The sequence below is a fragment of the Botryllus schlosseri genome, chromosome 13 (assembly GCF_051294905.1).
Source record: "Botryllus schlosseri isolate E-star chromosome 13, Bs_hap1, whole genome shotgun sequence".
In the NCBI taxonomy this organism is placed as follows: Eukaryota; Metazoa; Chordata; class Ascidiacea; order Stolidobranchia; family Styelidae; genus Botryllus; species Botryllus schlosseri.
The window spans coordinates 16,502,749-16,525,121 of NC_137248.1; the positions used below are offsets into that span (position 1 = coordinate 16,502,749).

The following is a 22,373-nucleotide window of genomic DNA, read 5'->3' on the forward strand; positions in this document are numbered from 1 at the left end:
TGTATAAATTTGCATCACCCTTGTGGGTGTAATATTCGTTACCACCAGCGCCGGTATGAACGTAAGACTGGTAAGAGAATACATATGCGCCAATATTTGACCCGATAAATCAGGGGTGGGCAATTTTTTTTCTCCGCGGGCCAAATGAGAAGCAGAAATATGTTGGCGGGCCGAGTCAGAAATTTTAGAATATCCAGCATATTGATTTTATTTTTAAATTAGAAGCAGTGTATTACACGAATTGGTGTTCAGTGGATGTGTTGATATTGAGGAATGATAAACTGACGGTTAATTACCCCAAAAAATATCTATTTGCCGTCATATTTTGAACAATGTTAAATATGATACATTTTGAACTCTCTTTAAACCCCTATCCGCGTTTTTCTATCAATACCAGCCCCAATCGAGATGCACGATGTGCCAGATGTCTTGTATACACTAATTAGCAACGTCTGCGCCCTAATCGCGCCAAGCGCGGAATTTTTTCATGATTAATGATTCAATCGGTCAATAATATTGGTAATTGCAAATATATTGCTATATTTTTTAACCTCTCACAGCCCTCGTAGTGGCCTAGGCCTACTCAGTTTTACCGCTTGAGCTGAATGAGGTAGCTTACTGTCTTGGAAATATTCGGGAGGGGCCGTTGGTATAATTACTTCGTTACATATTGTTATTTCGTGACCACGCGTCTGCTATGTGAAAAGATATTGAAATCGGCGAAGCGTACCAAACTAAATAGACGACACCGACTCTCGAGTGGTATTTCTATACTGGCAAATATTGCCTATGGACAATTGGACTTTGAGGTTTTCGGTCAACATAAGGGCAGTCCTTTTCGGCCAAGGTGTTCTCGTTGTCGAACTTTATTCCCTTTACTTAGTTAATTTGATCAGCAGTTCCAATTGCAGTGCCTTCTGGGAATCCCGCGTTGGCCTAAAGTTCATTTAATTTGGTGCGTTGTTGCGCGGTAATGACTAACGCCGAATGCCCATTCTAAAAACCATTGAATGAAGTTGCATAAACTTTAAAAAAAATACCCTATAATTTATGTTCACTCATAAAAAAAAATTGGGCGCCCGTCGAGCTCGCCACGCAATTGGGGGGTTTGAGGTGCGGGAGTTACGGTCCCAAGGATAATATATAGCTTATTGTCTTGGTAGCTGGTTTCTGAAAAGTGTGCAGCTTGCCGAAATGGCCTTGTTGATTAGCGAAGGTTGTAGCTATTAGGGATGGTGTGAACCTCTGAAAGGTTCGGGTTCGTGTGAACGCGAACCTTTTTGAATGGTTCTGTGTGAACACGAACGTGAACCTCGTGACGTCATATTGCTAATTCCAACCCTATCTTTCAATGAAGTGATAGCCTATATTAATGTACATTGTGCACGATACCTAGCGAAGACTCGGACCACATAATGTCACATTGCTGAAGTACATATTGGCGTTTTAAACGTCGCTGAATGTATCAACCGCGGTTATCAAAGGATATAATAATCTCATAAAATCAATACATTCCGTCGCTTTGCCAACAATTTCGACGAGGACTTACCAGGGAATATAAGCTTACGCCTCAACGGTCTTAGCCAGACCGGACAATGTGTTCGGAGTCTGAGTATTGCTACATATATATTGAGCAGAGTGTAAAACGGGTTTCTATAGTCGCTACCGATACCATAAACAACAAGTTATATAGCGGTAGCCAGCACCTTAATCGCACGGATTTGGTTTTAATGATACAGTAATGATATGAAGTCAAGATTGACCCCATACAACCGCTCGATTTTTTACATCAGAAAACGATATCAATGTCATTGATTTGTTTAATAAGCATTATTCGCTGACTACGTATATCGCTCGTGATGTTGTGTGATTGCGGGTCAAGCGCACAGCAGAGAGTCACTAAATATTCACAACCGGAAAGCTGGATATTTCGAGAATTTTTTTGTAACAAAAAAGCAAGTAAAGCTTTCAAGGTTGTCAAGGTGCATGCTCGTTTAGCGTTGATTTTTATGCTGCCAGCGCCATGCATAGAGTGACCCGCAGTTGAAATGCAATAAATTTGAACCAAAGATCTTGTAATGAAGTGCAAATTACAATTTATTAAAAAAGTTCACAGTGCAGAACCTACCAAGGTTCTGTTGTGAACGCGAACCTCAAAATTTCCGAGGTTCACACACAGAACGCGAACGTGAACCTCACGTTCACACCATCCCTAGTAGTTATTAACCATCTTTGAACTTCAACTTCCGGCTTTCTTTTTTTGACATCCTTTATGGGTGGTGATACATTCATATAGCTTTCAATACAACATCCATTGTAGCAGTATATTTATTAAACTCGAAGACTTTTCGGGTGCCTCTTTTCAAGAGTTATCGGCACACTGAAGGGATTTAAACAGATTTAAAAGCATAACCAAAAAGGCAAAGTATGACGCAACAATCAAAATCACAGACCATGAAATTCGCATTGTATCAATGGCAATAATAACAAACTACGAAGTATACGGACACACGGTACTGTAGTTTCAGCACAATTTGTAAATAAACAATTACACGCACGGAACAACACGCACTAATGAGAAATTTGTAGGTTATAGAGGAAATCTTTCTGTCTACATAAAATAGGTTTGCTCAACTGAATAATAGTAGACTCCAACACTTTTAAATGAAACACAGACCTACCACGCGCAATGACAGTGAACATATTGTCATCATAGTGCTGTGCACAGGCAAAGTTTTCGCTCAGATGCTGACCGATTGACGAAGCATATGCTTGGTAATCATCATAGCAGTCTGTTTTTGCAGCCAATTTGCACTGACGTGCGAGCTCCGTACGATCATTTGCGCATGTTTTTGACCGAATCAATTTTGAGATATGCTGCTTAATACGCTCAAACAATCTTTGAGATGTACGTCCTACATACCTACTATCACAGTGGCACTTGTATTGGTAAACAACATTACTTGCATCAAAGGCAGGAAGTACATCTTTTCGAGAGTTGGGTACGGGGAAGAAAATCATAGCAAATCTCTCGAGTTATAAACTCAGTGAGGTCGAAGAATTTGTATTGTCTCATGGATTGGATTTTTGTTTGCCTCCCAACAACGTTAAGAGAGAAGAAATATTCGCCGATTTCGAAGTATTAATTGGTCAACTACAACACCATAGACCATTATCTCCGGAATATTTTTCTGCGATGAAAGCTAAGCTCAGTGATCTTGCACATGCGTATTGTGGCACCCCAGTGGACGCCGGTGATTTTCTGATGAACAAGGATTGTTTTAAAGCCATCAAATCCTTACGTTCAAACGAAAAAATTTGCATCACAAAACCTGACAAAGGTTCTGGAGTTGTGATTTTGAACCGGGAAGATTACAACATGAAAATGGAATCCATTCTTCAAGATTCGTCAAAGTTCACCAACCTGGGTCCTGCCGACATGAACGATAACACGCGCAAGTTAGAAATGAAGCTGCAGCGTCGCCTTCTCAAACTGAAGAAGGATGGAGTACTTCCTTCAAATCTGTACGAGTCTCTACGCCCAACGGGATCACAACGGCCGCGTATGTACGGTTTACCGAAAACACATAAAGATAACGTACCTCTTCGCCCCATATTGTCTATGTGTGGATCGGCACAACATAATTTAGCCAAATGGCTTAACACCGTCATTGAGCCAGTTCGATCCTTGTATACGCACCACTGCGTTCGCGACTCGTTCACGTTTGTAGACGAATTAAAACGCGCCAAATTAAATCCGTCCAATGTATTTCTTAGCTCATTTGATGTGAAAAGTCTTTTTACTAACGTACCATTGTCGGAAACTTTCGAAATCTGCGCAGACGCGCTTTATGATGGCACGCTTGAACCTCCGAAACTACCGCGTGAAATATTTCTTGAATTGTTGCAAACTGCTACTAGTAGCGTTGAATTCAGCTTCAATGACACGATGTTCCGTCAATGCAATGGTGTTGCGATGGGTTCACCGTTGGGACCTAGTCTGGCCGATATATTCGTGGGATACCAGGAAAAGAAATTGTTTGAAAACGTCGCCAAACCTCTTCTCTATTTTAGATATGTCGATGACACCTTTGTTGCCTTTAAAAATGAGCGAGAGTGTAATAATTTCTTCGAAAAATTGAATTGTCTCCATCCAGCTCTACAATTTACCGTGGAAAAGTAAACTGATGCTGCCCTTCCCTTTTTAGACGTCTTAGTAGAGAGATCAGGACAAATGTTTTTAACGTCGGTGTACAGAAAACCTACTTTCACTGGTCATTATATTCGTTGGGATTCATTCTGCCCGAAGCGGCGTAAATTAAACCTCATTTCATCTCTCGTTAATCGCGCCTTGCGCCTCTGCTCACCGGAAAAACTGTCAGGCGAATTGGATGATATCCACTTGATTCTCTCCAAAAATGGCTATCCGGACCACATATTAAAATGCTCCATCTCTAGGGTATTGAAAAAATCGGATACAGCTCCAAAATATGGCCCAGAAAAATGCCCGGCATTTTTACACCTACCTTGACTAGGTAACGTGTCTAGCCGATTTGAAAAGCTTATTAAATCGGCTGTTCACCGTTGCTATTACAGCGTTAACACGCATGTAGTGTACACGACGAAAGCCTTGTTACCCAACTCTCGAAAAGATGTACTTCCTGCCTTTGATGCAAGTAATGTTATTTACCAATACAAGTGCCACTGTGATAGTAGGTATGTAGGACGTACATCTCAAAGATTGTTTGAGCGTATTAAGCAGCATATCCCAAAATTGATTCGGTCAAAAACATGCGCAAATGATCGCACGGAGCTCGCACGTCAGTGCAAATTGGCTGCAAAAACAGACTGCTATGATGATTACCAAGCATATGCTTCATCAATCGGTCAACATCTGAGCGAAAACCTTGCCTGCGCACAGCACTATGATGACAATATGTTCACTGTCATTGCGCGTGGTAGGTCTGTGTTTCATTTAAAAGTGTTGGAGTCTACTATTATTCAGTTGAGCAAACCTATTTTATGTAGACAGAAAGATTTCCTCTATAACCTACAAATTTCTCATTAGTGCGTGTTGTTCCGTGCGTGTAATTGTTTATTTACAAATTGTACTGAAACTATAGTACCGTATGTCCGTATACTTCGTAGTTTGTTATTATTGCCATTGATACAATGCGAATTTCATGGTCTGTGATTTTGATTGTTGCGTCATACTTTGCCTTTTTGGTTTTGCTTTTAAATCTGTTTAAATCCCTTCAGTGTGCCGATAACTCTTGAAAAGAGGCACCCGAAAAGTCTTCGAGTTTAATAAATATACTGCTACAATGGATGTTGTATTGAAAGCTATATTCAAGTTCTGTACCACGAACCAGCTATTTGCTACATTCATAGAAATCATGGGCAATGATTCACTTGTTTCGTGAATTATTGATTTGGAAACACATCACGTAACAATTTAAAACACAGACCGAGTAATGCATAATGTGACAATGACACCAAAGACGGTTTGGTGACTTCTTGTGACTTTAATTCTAACGGCATAACTTGCTACAGTGACTTTAGTTTTAATCTGGATTAGGCATGTGAGGTACGTATAGGCTGCGTAATCACGGTATGTTAATAGTTTGACTTGATAGTAAACGAATTTCCGGTCCAGTTTATACATCGTATGGTTTTAGTCCACTAAGCCATATTAAAAAGTAGGTTTGATATTTTAAATTTCAAATAGACTTTCGCGGGCCGCACAGAATCGCTCGGCGGGCCGCATTTGGCCCGCGGGCCGCCCTTTACCCAGGCCTGCCAATCATGAGCTATTTTGCATTATACTCGCTAAGATCGTATAATTTTCCTAGCTGTCATTGTACGACAAATGGCCGGAATTCATTGCGATAGTTTACTGGTAACCCCACATAAACTCACTGTTTCAAAATTAACATAACCGCGCAAGGAATAATTCCTAGACCACAGTGTTTTAAGGAGGTTCGTCTTTTCATGCTAGCTATCGATATTAGTATTGGGGAATGCCCATATGATTTCTGTAATGATGTGATTCCATACGGAGCTTCTTGCCGCAACAATGAACGATTGAACGTGTATGTTGATGGTCGGGCGAAGAAAATAAATATGCGAGACATTAACAAACTCGCGCCGTGCGCGAAGAGACCATTTCAGACTGACGTAATTTATGCGAAACACTATATTTTATGTTCATTAATAAAGTAATTTTTGGTCCTATTCTAGCTTGCCCCTACCTATTTGAAGTGTTTGGGATGCTGCTAGTACGGTCCTGTTAGCGACCCGTTTTGTGTATACACTACATATACCTTTAGTTGTATTTACTATTTGCCAACATCCCCACATTTATTCAACGGGGATACTTCGTGAAATGCATTGTAATCAGGCGGCAATCACAATGGTGCGCCGAAGTGTTCCACAACAGACATGCAATGTCTGGAAATCATTGTAGCGCGCGTCTTCTTTCAGTGATGTGGTAAAGGAAGAGTTACAATTCCCGTCTATTTTCACGTTCTCTCTGATATTATGTCACTATCCATGAAATTTCAAATATCCTGCGACGAGGTTGATCGCTTGCTACAAATGAATAAACGCTTCAACAAACCTAATACAGAAATTTGCATGTCGTTGCCGCGAATTCTCAATAAGATCAGGTTGGCAATCAATGCTGATTGATTGCTTTTACGCCTTGTCTGGTCAAGCTATTTCACAGGATTCCTTTTCACTGGTTCGTAATCATAAGAGTATACCGAAGGAAGAGTAGGTAATGCCAGCAATGACAACGCTTCGTTGTAAGTGAAGGATAGCTACGGACGGCGAAAGACAGAGACGGCCACGTGTTAAATGCCACGTAAACCTTACGAGCACCAATAATATTCGGTAGAGACATGGACTATTGCACATTGTTAGCAATATAAACATTAAGGGTGTAGATTAGGGGCGGGTAGATTCTCCGGTCGGCGGGCCGGATATGGGAAAATGAAGTACTTGACGGGCTGGATTAGAGAACATATACATTGATCTCGTATTTATCCACCCATACAAGGAATAAATCGCATTTGATGTAAACTTTAAGTTTCAAGCAGAGAGACCAGAAACAGTATTTATTGAATTTAATAATAATAGCTGTTGAAGTCAATCAGAAATCTGTGGTCGATCAAAGTTGTCAAGTTCTTTGAACTCAAGCTGCATGTCGTATGTTGAGAACCCTAGTAAAGACTGCACGTGAACATCAGTTGAATTGGATCGCAACCTTGTCTTGCTAATGTTCACGGTCGAAATTGTTTGCTAGCAAATGTAACGAAAAGAGCAAGTAGTTTCATGACCATCTTTTTCATGTTGCCAAGCTTGGATTGATTCTGTGACGCATGAAATTTGTCAATACTTTTATATTAGAATTTCACTTTCAGGTTAGAAACGATCTGCGGGCCTCTCAAAGTCCCGTGACGGGCCGTACGTTGCCCGTCCCTGGTGTAGAGAATAAAGTTGGATTAGCAATAAATACGATTATCGCGTTCGTCAAGATTTATCAACCCGCCAAGGAAACCGGTTGATCGCAGCGCATAAAGTTGATTCAATCTCATGATTTGACAAACCGGAACAAACTATAGATAGCCTAACTCAGTGGTTCCCAACCTTTTTACACCCACGTACCATTGCGAGGTTCTATGCAGCGCTCACGTACCACCTATATAGGTTACGCGCGCCGAAGGCGGTCAAAATGTTTCCACTGTGTTGAGCTGCCGAAGGCAGCGAAACAGAAAATAAGCTGCCAATTTTAAGGCGCAATATACGATTTCTGTAGTCACGTAGTGGGTCTATTTTGAATTAGTATGGTAAAATATATTAAAACGGAATTTGGTTCGGTCCCAATGCTTTACGACTAGATCTCTTATCCGTATGCTGTGATTGGTGGGATTGCTCCTACCCACGACGACGACTTCAAAAAACTCAAAATCAGCCCCACCCGAACTAACAACTCCCTTCGGTCGAAAGAAACAGAATCAACTCGCGTACCACCAGGAAGACCTTCGCGTACCACCAGTGGTACGCGTACCACATGCTGGGAACCACTGGCCTAACTAGTACCATTCTTACGGGCAAATATTTGCCATAACGACCGTGCCGATTGTCTCCCAGGTAATGGCTTGACTACGCAATCAAACAATTATGTCCCTACAATTGCAGAACGATACCAATATTCTATAATCCGTTTCTTAGCTGTACCGTAGTATTTGGACATGACTTTGAATTCGCGATGATGATAATTCTACCTATTACAGTGGCAGTATCGGTTTCAGCATGCTGCCGTTTCGTTCAACAAATTGACAACTGACAGCCATTGACGCATATTCGCATTATGATGCAACAGATACCACCACTCGATTGAAAACTAGGCACACCTTGACTAATCATCGCCCCTAGCCTTTCCAACTTTATGCGTCGCGATTAGCAGTATTTATTCACACGATACCGGCCCGATATTCTCTACAATGATTCCTTAGCTGCCGACCTGCCGACACTGTTCACTTTCAGTTTTTGTAAGACGCCGTTTACGCGATCAGACGGCAAGGAGGAGTCTAAAAAACCCTCAAACACCTCGGTCTGACTCAAACTCACAATCCATTGATGTTGCAGCTGTGGATGGAACCACTACGCTTTCTCGCCGCTGCCATAGTTTTGTTGAGAGTTGGTCCGAAGGGAATCACAAACCATGTGGTAAGGTGTGCCGTACCCAGCTGGTCTAAAACGTTTATAGAGTAAGACCAAGATCTTAGATTTAACATCTCGCGAACCAAGTCTCGCACATCGAAAGTAGTGCATTTATAATGTTAGTATGCTATACGTGTTTACGGGCAGTGCATGTATGAAATGGAGAAGGTGCGGAAAATCACTTTTACTCTTTGCTGTTCTGGAAAATGATTCATTAAAAAATCGTTAATTCAGTGAAGTTGATGTCATTGACATTTCTCGTTGACAAGATTTTTCTCATTTCGAAAATTTTCTTCGAGATTCGCGCGGTTTTCTTGATTTTAATACGAGTTTTGAGACCCCCCAAAAAAATTATATATATATAGGAAAAATGAAGAATATGCATTCTATCCTGAAATGAGTCCCACTTTATTAGCAAATATGAAAGAAATGCATCGTATAATATCGCATTAAACCAGAACAGGTCTATAAAGAATCGGGATTTTTTGCCTGAAATTGAAATAGTAACTGCCATGTAGTTGGATACGATAGCTCTGGTGCGGCTGCGCCCTTCGTGACCCAATTATTAACATTTTGACGTTGACATATTTTGGAACGCTGTATGGGAAAGACTGACGACCTCTGCCTTGTATTAGACCACTTTTCAGCAGGGTTGTAATGACTCGAGTAACTGATTTCCGGTTGACTCGACTTGAGATAAGTCATTTTCTCAAAATACGGAATTGAATCGACTCGACTCGAGTCAGACTCAAATTGGACCCGAGTCATTGCGCATGACTCGAACCAAGTCATACGACTCAAGAATCCGACGGACAAAACCGACATTTCATTGTAATTTCGAAGAATAGTAAAGCAACCACACTATTGTGATTTCGTTTATTGGTACTCGTACTTGAAAATGTGACCGGAAACTGCTAAAAGCGAGGGAAATTAATATGTTGTGAATGCGAACCATTCGATATCACCGAGCAAAGTTATAAAAAGTGGACTTAAAAAGACTTTAATGGTAACCGTGTGGTCAACGCAATGACTTGAACTCGGGACTCGAGTCATAATACCATGACTCGGACTCGACTCTCTGCCCGCTAACTTGGTCTCGGACTTGACTCGGTGGGGAATTAGAAAGTACTCGAATTGACTCGAGTCGCAACTATAAAAGTGAGATTGACTTGTTACTCGGAGCCTTGTGACTTGGTTACAACTCTGCTGTTCTGGTGAACGTCGGGTGGGAATTACAAGTCGCACCGCTAGCTGCATTCTTTGTGGATTGTCATGTAAAGGGATATTTAGTAGGGATGGTGTGAACCTCTGAAAGGTTCAGGTTCTTGTGAACACGAACCTTTTTGAAAGGTTCTGTGTGAACACGAACGTGAACCTCATGACGTCACGTGACGTCATATTGCTAATTTCAACCGTATATTTCCATTAAGTGATTGCCTATACAAATGTACTGTACACGATACCTAGCGACGAATCGGGTCACATAATGGCACAGTGCTTAAGTACATATTGACGTTTTAAACGTCGCCAAATGTATCAACTGAGGCAATCAAATGATATAATAATCCCATAAAATCAATATCTTCCGTCGCTTTGCCAACAATTTCGACCTGACCGGACAATGTATTTGGCGCCTGAGTATTGCCACACGGATATTGAGCAGAATGTAAAACGGGTTTCTATACTTGCTACCGATATCACCCCATTAACAAGTTATAAAGCAGTAGCCAACACCCCAATCTCACGGAGTTGGTTTTTATGATACAGTATACATATGAAGTCAAGATTGACCCCGTATGCCTGCTCGATTTTTACATCAGAAGACGATATCAATCTCATTGGTTGGTTGAATGAGCATTAATCGCTGACTACATGCAGTGCGCTCTTGATGTTATGTGATTGCGGGTCAGGCTCACAGCAAAGAGTCACTAAATATTCACAAACGGAAAGCTGGATATTTCGAGCAAACTTTTGTAACAATGCCAGTACAATTTTTGAGATTGTCAAGGGGCATGCACATTTAGTGTTGATTGTTTATGCTGCCAGCACCATACGTAGAGTGGCCTGCATTGAAATACAATAAATTTGGACCAAAGATGTTATAATGAAGTGAAAATTGCAATATATACAAAAGGTTCACAGTGCAGAACCTAACAAGGTTCTGTTGTGAACGCGAACCTCAAATTTTCCGAGGTTCACACACAGAACGCGAACGTGAACCTCACGTTCACATCATCCCTAATATTTAGCGTACTTGAAAAGAAAAAAATTAATTCTTGATTTTGTTAATAAAGTTTGTAGTTGTCAACAGGCCTAGATCTTGATTTATTTTTAACACCAACTCATCTCCGTTTTACATTTGGGAATGGATGGAAAGAAGACGCAGCAGAATACGTACGTGCAATACTCAGACACAACCAATTTCGTGGCCAGTCAAAGTCAAGTTTCATCCAGTACCGTCAAAAGCTTCGTAAACGATGAGAGCAAACATTCGATCAGGACCGAAACAAACCGCGGGCTGTCGCCTGCGTGTCAAGAAGGGAATGCTTTGGATCTTTCGTGTCATCTGCAGTTAGGGAGCGCTCCAACGACCTTCGAACATCCAGGAAATCATGGTGGATCTACTTGTTCCTCGCGTGAGGTCGAGTCCAATAATCTGCTGCGCAGAGCAACACCTGTTAAGTGCAAGACAGACGAAGGGTATCAAGAATCATCGGACAATTTTGAGACCGCAGTGTCGGATCAACCTTTGTCGCCGTGCCTGTTCAATGCCGTTGAAAATGTCAAAACAGATAAGGACCCGTTTGCCAAGTCTTCCGATGGATTATCACGCGGTGATGCACCTAGAAAACGAAGGATATCAAAGGAAGACCTTTGGCGAAGAAGTTCTCGATACTTGGAGCGCAGAAAGGCGACGATTGCGAAGACAGCACCAGTGAACCAAGGTCGGTGTGAACATAGTGTCCTATATGGTATTGACACAAGCAAATCTCACAGCTCAGTGAAATTGATACACGTCACAATTTCCATTTGGCTTCAGGCAATTTGACGGTTATTTTTGACGCTCTCGTTTCGCCAGACGGCACTGTTGCGTCTCAATGCCAATCTCCATAACAATGGAACATTTGAGGCTGATTGTGGGGGCTCCTGGGCCGCGAGCGGACTAAGATTTATATTTTCTTAATCAGTGCAGAGTCAGCTTTCGATTGATACCCGTTTTACCAAATTTAATGCTCGGCAAGCCGGTCAAAAGTGACCGTCAAATTGCCTGTAGCCAAATGGAAATTGTGACGTGAATCCATTTCACTGAGCCGTGAGATTTGCTTGTGTCGACACCATATAGGACACTATGGTGTGAATACGCTATAGACAGCCTATATTCGTAATAACGTATACGTTATTGCATCCGCCATTAGCATATATCAACTTCGATGCTGTCCAATTTCTATCCTATATGCGAGCTCGCGCTATAGTCGTGTCAATAAAATGGAGAGAGTTCCGTTATATAGTTAAACACAACTGTCGTAAAAATTGAGATCCATGGTGACAATATATCGCTAGCACCACGAAGGAAGACTGTCAACTGGAATATATCTGATTGAGCAGTCGTTGAGCGCATGTGAAAATTAAGAAGAATTTATGCATTAATTTGGGTCAATGCTGCAACCTAGTTGTGAGGGGTTGGCGAATCAACAATTGGCAATACTGGTTTCTTGTTGTTACAGCTATTGAAAACTCTCTAAGACACTTCAGAACGATGATGGAGCTTTATGCGATTAACTTGGAGACGATGAGAGAAGAAACCGCAAGACTCTACGATGCCCACAAAACAGGTAAAGTTCTGTCGTATGCTATATAGCAGTGGTTCTCAACCTTTTTGGCTTCACGGACCCCTTTTGACCGTCACGGACCCTCGCGGACCCCCTTAAGGTTTAGTTCAATTTTAGCACTATTATGGTGCAACCTTCATCTGTCTTGTGCAAATATGAGCTGTAGGCTTGTGATAAACAGCAAAATAATGATTTTTCCTGAAGCCGTCATACTATTTATGTAAAAATGGGTGGATTTTTATTATATCAAATCTAATTTTGCTGCTGTATTTCTTGAAGTACGTGTTCGTGTCTTGAAAATCCGCGTCTTCGTTTTGATATGAACGAGGAGTGCCGAAAACCATTTCTGCAAAGATAGTTGGAAGCTAATGCAATATTGACATAACGCTTCCGACGATACTTTTGGTGTGATCGCAACATTTATGGCACAAAAATGAAGAAACACATATTTTATGAACATATCACGTCCAGCATCTAGCGCAGGGACGGGCCACATACGGGCCGGGAGCCGGATTCGGCCCGCAGAGAGTTTCTACCGTCAAAGTGAAATCCTAATCTAAAAGCAGAGACAAATTTTATGCTCCAAAGAATGGATCCACGTTTTCCAACCAGAGAAAGACTGTCATGAAACGACTTGTTCTGTTCGGGTTCACATATATATTTCGACCATGAACAATTGAACATTAACAAGACAAGGCTGCATACCAATATAACTGGTGATATGAATTTCAGGGTGGAGCGTAATGCTTTGATAGCAATGAAACCCTCCTTGTTCATAAAAAATTCAGCCTTGTCGATAGGGCATCCGCAATAAGAATGCGCCAAATCTGATAGCCGAGCTTTAAGAGCAGGTATATCATTGTCCGATTTATGACGAGTGTCAGTCGAAAATATTCGGGCTCATTTCAATATCAATATACTACTCAATTTTATATTAAAGTTCTGTACATACAAGAAGCTGTTCGTTGCATTGGGACAAATTATGGAAATACTTCGGAAATTTTTATTGAAAACGACTGTTCACTAATTTGATGAGACTGACAACTTGAAATGGAGAAGGTTTCGCAGACATTACGAAGTCACGCTGATTGACGTTACGATCTCCATATTTTTATTTCTTCCACAGACCCCAACAAAACGTCTCTAAACAGCAACATGTTTGTATCAGCAGGTTATTTGAAAATTGGCAATTGAAATGAGTTTCCACACTACAATAGTCCATGTCAGACGAAACTGCGTCATGCTTTCTCAAATTAAAAAATAAAATAAAAATTGAGTTATGAACAATTTTAAAAGTTTAGAGGTCTAGCGGACCCCCTGAAATTGCTTCGCGGTTAAGAATCGCTGCAGCCTATTACGCTATCTCTACGTTCTTCCACAATTCGGCAGTCGATGTAGGCTACTCTGCCGTGGGGATGAGAAATTTGCAGCAGAAGTACCGAATAACCGATGCACTCCTATGAGTTACGACGGGATATGTTTTGATCTTGCTAGGATTTTTCACATCGAGACATAAGCTCGACAACCTGTGATATTTGTCAGATTAGGTTCCGCAGGTAATCCGGATAGGATGTCTGTAAATGATAAAGCCTTTTGTCAATGTCAACTATCCGATATCTGCGCAAAGCGTGTTCAAAATCTTTACCCAATATACCCGGAACTTCCAACTCAAACACATTCGTAGCACTAGCACTATTATGGACTTAGCGTAGTTGCACGAGTTGAAGGAGGCGAACAACGAATATATGACAGAGACCTGCCGTCGACATTTCTAAATTATGTATTGGGACCATTTGCTATCGGACCATTCCCGGAATGCTGTGGCCAATGTACTGCGAGCTTGTACAATAGTTTAGCAATTCCGTGTTGTAACGGTCTCATTTCAGTCTTGTTACCTACGTTTCAGAATTCGAACCCGGAATTGATGTGTGTAGCAATGGTAAGTGCTGCCTTCATTCAACGTTCCACGGAGCTGACCAAGATTCGGAACCGGCAAAATCTGTCGGTAACTTTTCTTCCTATACCAGGAATGAGTCGTCGGACCAGATCGCCTCTTCGTCAGACTTTGATTCGGACGTAAGCGAAGCCGAAGACTTGGGAACTGATTTGCCTCGATCTAAGCAACGGAGAATGGACCGGATTTCCACGGACACGACGTGCACGTTGCGACCTTCGCAAACCCCTTCACAATCCGGAGATGGAGATATCCCGTCTGCTAACTCCGGGCCTGAATTAATCGAATATAAACCGTGTCCGAAAACATTGAATAGCGGGTCGGTATTACCAGATGAATCGAGCATGATAGAACTGAAACCAGAATTGTTGAGTAAGCGATCAGATGCTGCAACTTATGCAACGGAAAATCTGGAACTCCAACCTATAGCTCAAAATCACCAGACTATTCTCCCAGTTCCTCCATTCGTCGTACTACAAGTCCAGCCCAATACTTCGAGCAGCCAATCAGTTATCCCACCGTCTGAATCGGTGAAAATAGAACCGCGACCAAGAGCGGTGCATGACCGGTCCGCGATCGCTGCGCCCGAATCGCGTCAAAGGAACCCTCATCGTATCGATTCGCTTGAAAGTCTCCATCGATACCAGCATGGAATTTTAGAAGAATGTCCCGATCCGAACTGGAGAATCGATGCGCAACAATCGCATTCAGCGTACAACGCAGTTACACGTCACAATCTCAAACGAAAAGCATCGGCTACGCAGCCAACAACGAATACTTCACGACGTTAGTTTTTCTGTATTTTGATTGTTCAATGTTCATCGTTGCGTGATTACTTGTGGAAATGGTTTAGATGGCAGTCGAAACGCGATGGACAGCATTCCAATGAACTACAATCGCCCCCCGGATAAGACGATGCGTCCGGATTTAAGCGTTGCAGTCGCTAGCAACGGAATATTTCATGCCGCGTTGCGACTCTGGAGCAAAACCTTCGGAGCGCGGAACCCTGACCCTGGTAAATTTCGTGTAATAGCCAGAAAATTCATATCTTTCAGTTAGTTGATCGAGTTAATAAAGCCGTATAATCCAAGAATTTCACCGATTTCAAATGATTCATATCGGCATCGCGACTATTATTAACTATACAGAGGCGTTACACGAAGTCCCAAGCCTATCCGCCGCCAACCGCGACACTGCGAGGGACTTCCATCCTTCAGACATTCCATCAGCCAACCGACCGGCCGAATTCAAACGTTTGGGTTCACCAGTCGGCGCAGTGATGCGGCACGTCATGCGGGGTCAGCCGGCTGCTTCTCAGTATTCACCAAGAGGTAGGAATATGGACCCGTTACCAAATGAACTGAATTTTCCGGAACATTGCGTACTATCTAGTGTTCATACGACATAGGTATGTTTTGCCACAATGATTTACTGACCTTTTGATAATCCAGGGCGTGTAAAAATCGGCAGGTTATCTTGAGATTGTTGACAGTATACCTCTTGTAATTACAAATAGCCAGTAGCCATTACCTACTAATATTTCCTTAATCTGATTGGCATACTCAAACTCATACGGTCAATTTATCTCGTATTTCTTCAGCCTATCCTTCAAGTCAACTGATGGGAAATGCTGGCTCGAACCATCTTTCTCATAGCATCAACTTCATTTCGAATAAGGTAACTGTAGAAACACCGCGAGACGCAAGAAATAGTCTTCGTTATGCGCTGCATCCAGATGCTCGGCAGGAAAATAAGGTATTGTAATATCTTGCAATCGGGTAATTTGGATGAATTAATGCGCACTTGGTTATCTGGGAGATAGCCATGATATGCCGGAGGAGTCGGTAACATACGGCACGTGGGACACATGAATATTTTAGTGGTGGCGTACGGCTTTCAAAGCTAAAAATTCGCAATTATCAAGTAGTATGATTGGCACAAACCAAAATACATTGCGTACTCGTGTATGATTTTTCAAGAGACGCGTACATCCGTGGCGGATTTTCTTGGTAGACGACGCGTCTCGTAACTTGGGAATGGCATAATGATCAAAGTAGCGTGTTCGACGAATCCGAATTCATAGCATTAATTATGACTATTGAAGTCGAGTAGAGTGCATGGGACACGACTTTTCGAGTATTGTGATTATATGCTTCTCGCCACTAAGTGTCATTAAAATTATAGTTTCGGAAGCCTTTTCCACCGTGGCAGCCTTGATACCTAGCTTGGTCATACGAATCTTACGCACGTTCGTGAAAATGTAATTTATGCGAAGTCCTGATCAGAGCACAGCATTGTCGAAAGGTTCGATGGAATAGGTATGGTAGAAAGAACTGTGCTGTGGAACTGACATTATTCTTCGTGGTAGGATAAAAGGTAGATGTTTGAACTCTCCTCATTTTAACACCGCCACGACTCGACTCCAATACGCGATGCAGTATAGAATCCTCAAAGTTCTCGGCTGTTTTTACAAGCCCTTATTATTAGGCTATATGCCTAAAACTGAAACGGGGTAAGCTCGGGAGTCCCGCACATGCTAAAGTGGTGGGGTATGGTTGGCTAGCGTTTGCTTACCATACCAACACTAGGGCTGGGCAAATTCGAGTACCTGGGTGATTGGATTCTGAATCATGTATGATGCTTCGAGTCGAGTCGACTAATCGAGTATCACTGTTTATGACGTCATAAGTGTATCTAAGATATCCAAAGTTCAAATATGCATATTTTATGCCACCACGAAGAATATGATGCCTGTTATGCATTACATTAAAGATACTTTGGTACTTCCCGACTATACCGATTTCGTTGCACTTCGTGACAATGTTCTGGGATGATCATGACTTCGAAATGTGTAATTTCCAGTAACGTTCGTAGCTTTGTACTATATGTCTCGCATGCTGCGATAGGCCAATCAATGTTTCAAGACATCAATAGTGGTAAATAGTATCGAAACTACAGTTTTCGTTGATAAATGAATATGCAGTGGCGAGGAGCGTATAATTTCAGAACTCGAAAAAATAGTCTTTCACTATACTCGACGACTAGAATCATTAAAATTGATGCTCGATTCAGATTCGAGTTCTCGAATCATTGCGTCCAGCCCTAACAATCACTCTTTATTCGAACGTTTCCACCTTGCAAGAGTAATGGAAGTGGTCACAAGTGGACCCAACCTATCGACTGATATAAATCTATAAATTGAGGGTTTACCGGGGTATAGATTATTTATTAATCAGTCATACATTTATTTCAATATAATTAAGATTTGCCATCCCGGCAAACTAGCGGAAATACGTCGTGAGGAATTACCTAGGGTTATCATATTTGGAGATCCGAAAACGACACTTTTCAGCTCCAGCACCGGAAAAGAAAACTGATTTTGAAAATCTGTCGACCGGTAATACTGTTCACTAAAAATTGTTATGAATTTGACTCGACTCCCGAATTACCATATTCTTCACACGATATTTTGTAGTGTTGACTACAAAAGAAGGTCATCTTTTCCATCTGGACTCGATTTACCCTTCGTGTGGTATTGCTCGTTGCCAACTCTGAGGTTTGCTGCGTCAGAGTCGGATTTTTTATCGCATTTTAACAGTTTTTCTAGTAAAAAAATACAAATTCCCCAAAAGAGGACACTTTCCATTCATTGAAAAAAAAAATGAGGACGAATCCTCTTAAAATAGGATGTATGGTAACCCTAACTTTACATATCATCAGCACCAGCACGTATACCGAATCTAATTTATTTTCACACTGTAGTGACGGCATATTGAGTTAGGAATCGCATCACTCTGGTACTGGAAATACTCATGGTACCAGGAAGTCCGAATCTATTGCTTGATTAGTTAGGGTGATATAACATGAAGATAACCCCATGTATACTTGATTTCGTTCTAATATGGACGTCACAACTGTTTAATTGTGACATGGAAACTTGATTGGCATTGTTATAAGGCTCCTTCGGATTCACAATTGAATATATACGGACTCATTTGACTCCTAGGGTTCCCACCCCTGATCTAATTTATTACAAAGCCTCCATTACACAGATACCGCCTATGTGTTCAAATTGCATGACTCGGGGCACCCCCGCGTGGCGTAGAAATGCCACTACCGGACTGTACGAGTGCAACGCGTGCAATGCATACTTCAAAAACAGACAGGTGAGCTTCTTCGTTTTGCCATAGCAGCTTCTGTTATTTCGAAAAAAGCACACAAGGCGCTAAAGAAACATAATTTCGAAATGCCAGTATTACTGTGTGGCCAGAGCTGCTCTGCATGTGTTGAAATAACGGGTCTAGAACAAAGATATGCATTTTACGGTTAAAGAAACTCGATTATAAACATATGAAACAATGAAATTCGATAATAATTATGCCATCATTATTACCGGACTGTATGTTGAAGCGAAAAGCGCAGGAGTAAAGATAGAATATTGCGACAAAACGCGTGGCCACAGACATTTTGAGGTGGGCCACATATCCATCGGGAAAATGGTGGTGAAAGCTTAGCTATATTTGTTATGTTATTCACTCAGAACATATATTCATGTTATCAAGTTGTACGTAGGTAGGTAGGCTCGGATCAGACGTAGTGACAGGTATCGAGTCCCATCGAATCCCAATGTAAGAGTCAAAAATGGGAGGGGAATGGCATCTTTTGTTCCACAGCTACGCCTATGATGGCAACCTACGGCCAACAGCAACGAGAATAATTTTGATTATGCAATAACTGGAAGTTAATGCTGAAGTCACCAAGTATTCATGCAGGGTCATCAGATGTAAATTTACAATAATTCGTCTAGTCGTATTTTGACAACATAGAGATAGCCATAATGGCAATTTATTATTTATTATTAACTTCCTGTGGACGTATACGGCAAAACGGCAACGAATCGTATTGGATTGAGGATTTAGAGCAGCGCCTAAATCTTCGGGGGTCGGTCGAGAAATGTCCGAATTTGAAATCATTGTATAGGCTACATAATGTAAGAGGAATATGAATTGTTCGCATCATTGGATTGAATGTTTCGAAATCGCAGCTTCAGTAGGTACCAGACGTCCAGACATTTACGCACAGCTTGTATAGTAAAAATTCTTTCCTTACTTCTCTGTTGTGTCCCATTACCGAAATCACGTTAAGATTTGTTTGAAGCTGACCCAGACCCGTTTCGCTACCACAGTTTTCGCACCATATTGGAACTAACCTTGTCCGTAGTCTACAATTTACCGAAATCACTCTGAAGGCCCAACGGCCCCTCGTCGTCTCCCAGTCTATACCGCACTTTGTTTGGTATAGGCCTACTTCTTTATTTATTAATGTGACGAATAAAAGACTTTCTATCTATCTAAGATTTGTTTGAAGCGGGGGCAGAATCGTTTCGCCTCCACAGTTTTCGCACCATTGTGAACTAAAATCCCAATCACGCAAACGGAGTTCGTGAATGCGGGGATACGATCATTGCGTTTCGCGACGTAACTCAAACAGTGGATGGATATAATGTACACAAGAGATATACGTAGGGTTGCATTTAAAACAAAAATCAATTTGAAACAAACATGTTTAAAACATGGCCCTAATGTAAAACATGTTTTTTTATTTCCTATTTTATTTGCAAATTGAAATTACGAATTCACTCCAAAATCTTTGAGAGATTTCAATTATTCTTGAAATTTTTCTTCACAATCCGCGCAATTCAACATAACCTAATTTTTCGATTTTAATATAGTAGCGCCCTTCTCACTCTTAGCCGGAATCGGAATCGTGCGATCCGCACGAAAGAAATTTGTTTATGGTACATTTGGGCGATTTTAATATATTTCCACTACCAATACAATCGACTATCCTGATCGGGGGTCAAGCAATAACAGCATGCAACCAAGTTACTAATAACATTTGGCCCACCCGAAGATGCATTATCATTTATAACTTGCCCTAAATTTTCAAAAGCACTCTCTCAATGAACCCTGACGGTGTATCTGATCACATGGGCTAAGAGAGGATAAATATTTGATAATAATATGTGATACTGCTACTATTAATTACGGAATTCATTCGTGAATCTGAAATTTTCGCGCTCATCGCGACAATATACAATCCCAGCATAACATTGCGACTCGCGATTTCGGTACGTACAAAACAGGCTTTTGTTAAAAGTATAATCGTCCGGACTCCGTAGTTCACCGGCAATGGATATGGACGGTTTAGCATAGGTATTTCGCGTCCAGTTAGTTCATTACGGCTATGCCCAGGAATGCGGCCTCAGGCTACATAAGTATTCGAAACAGGCCGTGATTAGCAAAAAGGTTGCCTACCTCTGTATTAGATGATGTTCTCTTTTTGACATGACGAAAAGTGTAGGGGGAGGCAGGGGGGCGCAATATTCTCGACCATCCCCAAGGGGGCGCATGTCCAAAAAGGTTGAGAACCGCGGCTCTAGGCTAAGAGACGATTTTCAAATCGCAAAAAGGGCCACGGCCAATAAATGGTTGAGAACCCATGGTCTAGCTAGCATCTCCAGTTCTCACCAAAGCATTTTCTGTAACACGGATTCTACCATTCGGGCGTCCTGTCCAACGCAATCTATCGCGAACCAGATAACTGCCATTTGTATTTTATTTTCATCTACAGTTGTTCATATCTAAAACAACAAGTGACGATAAAAGCAACATGTGACGGTAAAAGCACCATTTCAAAGCAAGGTTATAAAAAGGCCTTCACATTCGCTGCCGTGAATACCCTTTACCACAATTTATTATCAGATCTACATATGTATATGAAATATGGTTGAAAATTTCAGGAACGACGCCCCCCGTATCTCTGGAAGAAGCCGATTCACAAAAGAATGAGAAACAAAAAAACGCGAGGCTGACGCACAACAATCGGCGGGTGCCAAGGGTGGTGCGTCATGACCGGGAAGAAGACTGTGAAGAATCAGAAAATTCGGTTGTTTAGTATAGAACGAATCTCTTATCCGATAGATCATATAAATGTCACATTTTTACGTCAATTGAATATCTTTTAGTGTGATCAATATATATATACATCAGATGTTATATATACATCAGATGTTACGTGATAACGTGCTCATTTTGACACACGCTAAACCGCTCGGGCATTGGTCAGGTTACATAAGTTGGATATTATTTTTGAATTGAGCGTAGCAATCTGTATCAATAGCGTAGCAATCTATATCGATAAAGGCGGAAATGGCATTGGAGTTTTACACAACAGATTGATGAACTTCCAATAAACTTCTTTTATGTTCTTCTGCACAAAATTAGGCCGATTCATTTTTTTCTGAAGTCGTCTAGACTAGTTCGAACTTTTTCGGCCGCAACCAAAATCGGAGTTTTCTTTCATCTCGCGACCCAAGCTTCCTACATCGACATGACCGCATTTTTAATGCCAGCAATCAGGTCCTAGTACCTAGGTCCTAGTGATAGGCATCTATGAAATATAGAGAAGGCGTGCATTACCTAGTGATAGGTATGTCTGAAATAGTGAGAAAGCGTGTACTACCAGTTGCACGCAATCCAGTTCTCTGAAACGTGTGACACGCGCGATTTCAAATCGGGCTGTAATATATTCCCATGCGGGTCGCATTTGTACTTGGGGCTAGGATTGCAAGGACGAGATTATTCAGTATCGCCGAATTTGAAGACCGGACATACCAATAACATTAGGTAACCATACGTCCTTTAGAAGGATTTTCTCTCCTTTTTCAAGAAATCGAAGATGTCCTCTGATGACACCCAAACGACGAAGCTGACGTCAGAGTGGGTTTACTAGGACTCAATTTTGAAAAAGTAGTTTTTTCAGTCAACCATACAACAGTATTTACAGTAAAAATATACAAA

The 22,373-nt window shown here is 41.4% G+C and overlaps 1 protein-coding gene and 1 long non-coding RNA gene across 4 annotated transcripts in view; one reads left to right on the forward strand and one right to left on the reverse strand.

The window, feature by feature from the left end:
• LOC145453911 (uncharacterized) overlaps positions 1-22,373 on the reverse strand; it is a 131,321-nt gene that overhangs the window by 55,542 nt on the left and 53,406 nt on the right. The window lies entirely within an intron of this gene.
• LOC145454643 (uncharacterized) lies at positions 10,992-21,523 on the forward strand. Of its 3 annotated transcripts, XM_080332631.1 has the most exons (9): positions 11,006-11,121; positions 11,182-11,672; positions 12,453-12,560; positions 14,464-15,297; positions 15,365-15,526; positions 15,660-15,842; positions 16,112-16,266; positions 18,564-18,677; positions 21,314-21,523. In XM_080332631.1, exons 1-9 carry the CDS (start codon positions 11,093-11,095, stop codon positions 21,383-21,385), a joined length of 2,148 nt encoding a protein of 715 aa, XP_080188757.1. In that variant the 5' UTR covers positions 11,006-11,092; the 3' UTR covers positions 21,386-21,523. The 3 variants fall into 3 exon arrangements, 2 of the variants coding, with proteins under 2 accessions (XP_080188756.1, XP_080188757.1); XM_080332630.1 differs by having other exon boundaries at positions 10,992-11,672; XR_013920189.1 differs by lacking the exon at positions 16,112-16,266 and having other exon boundaries at positions 10,992-11,672.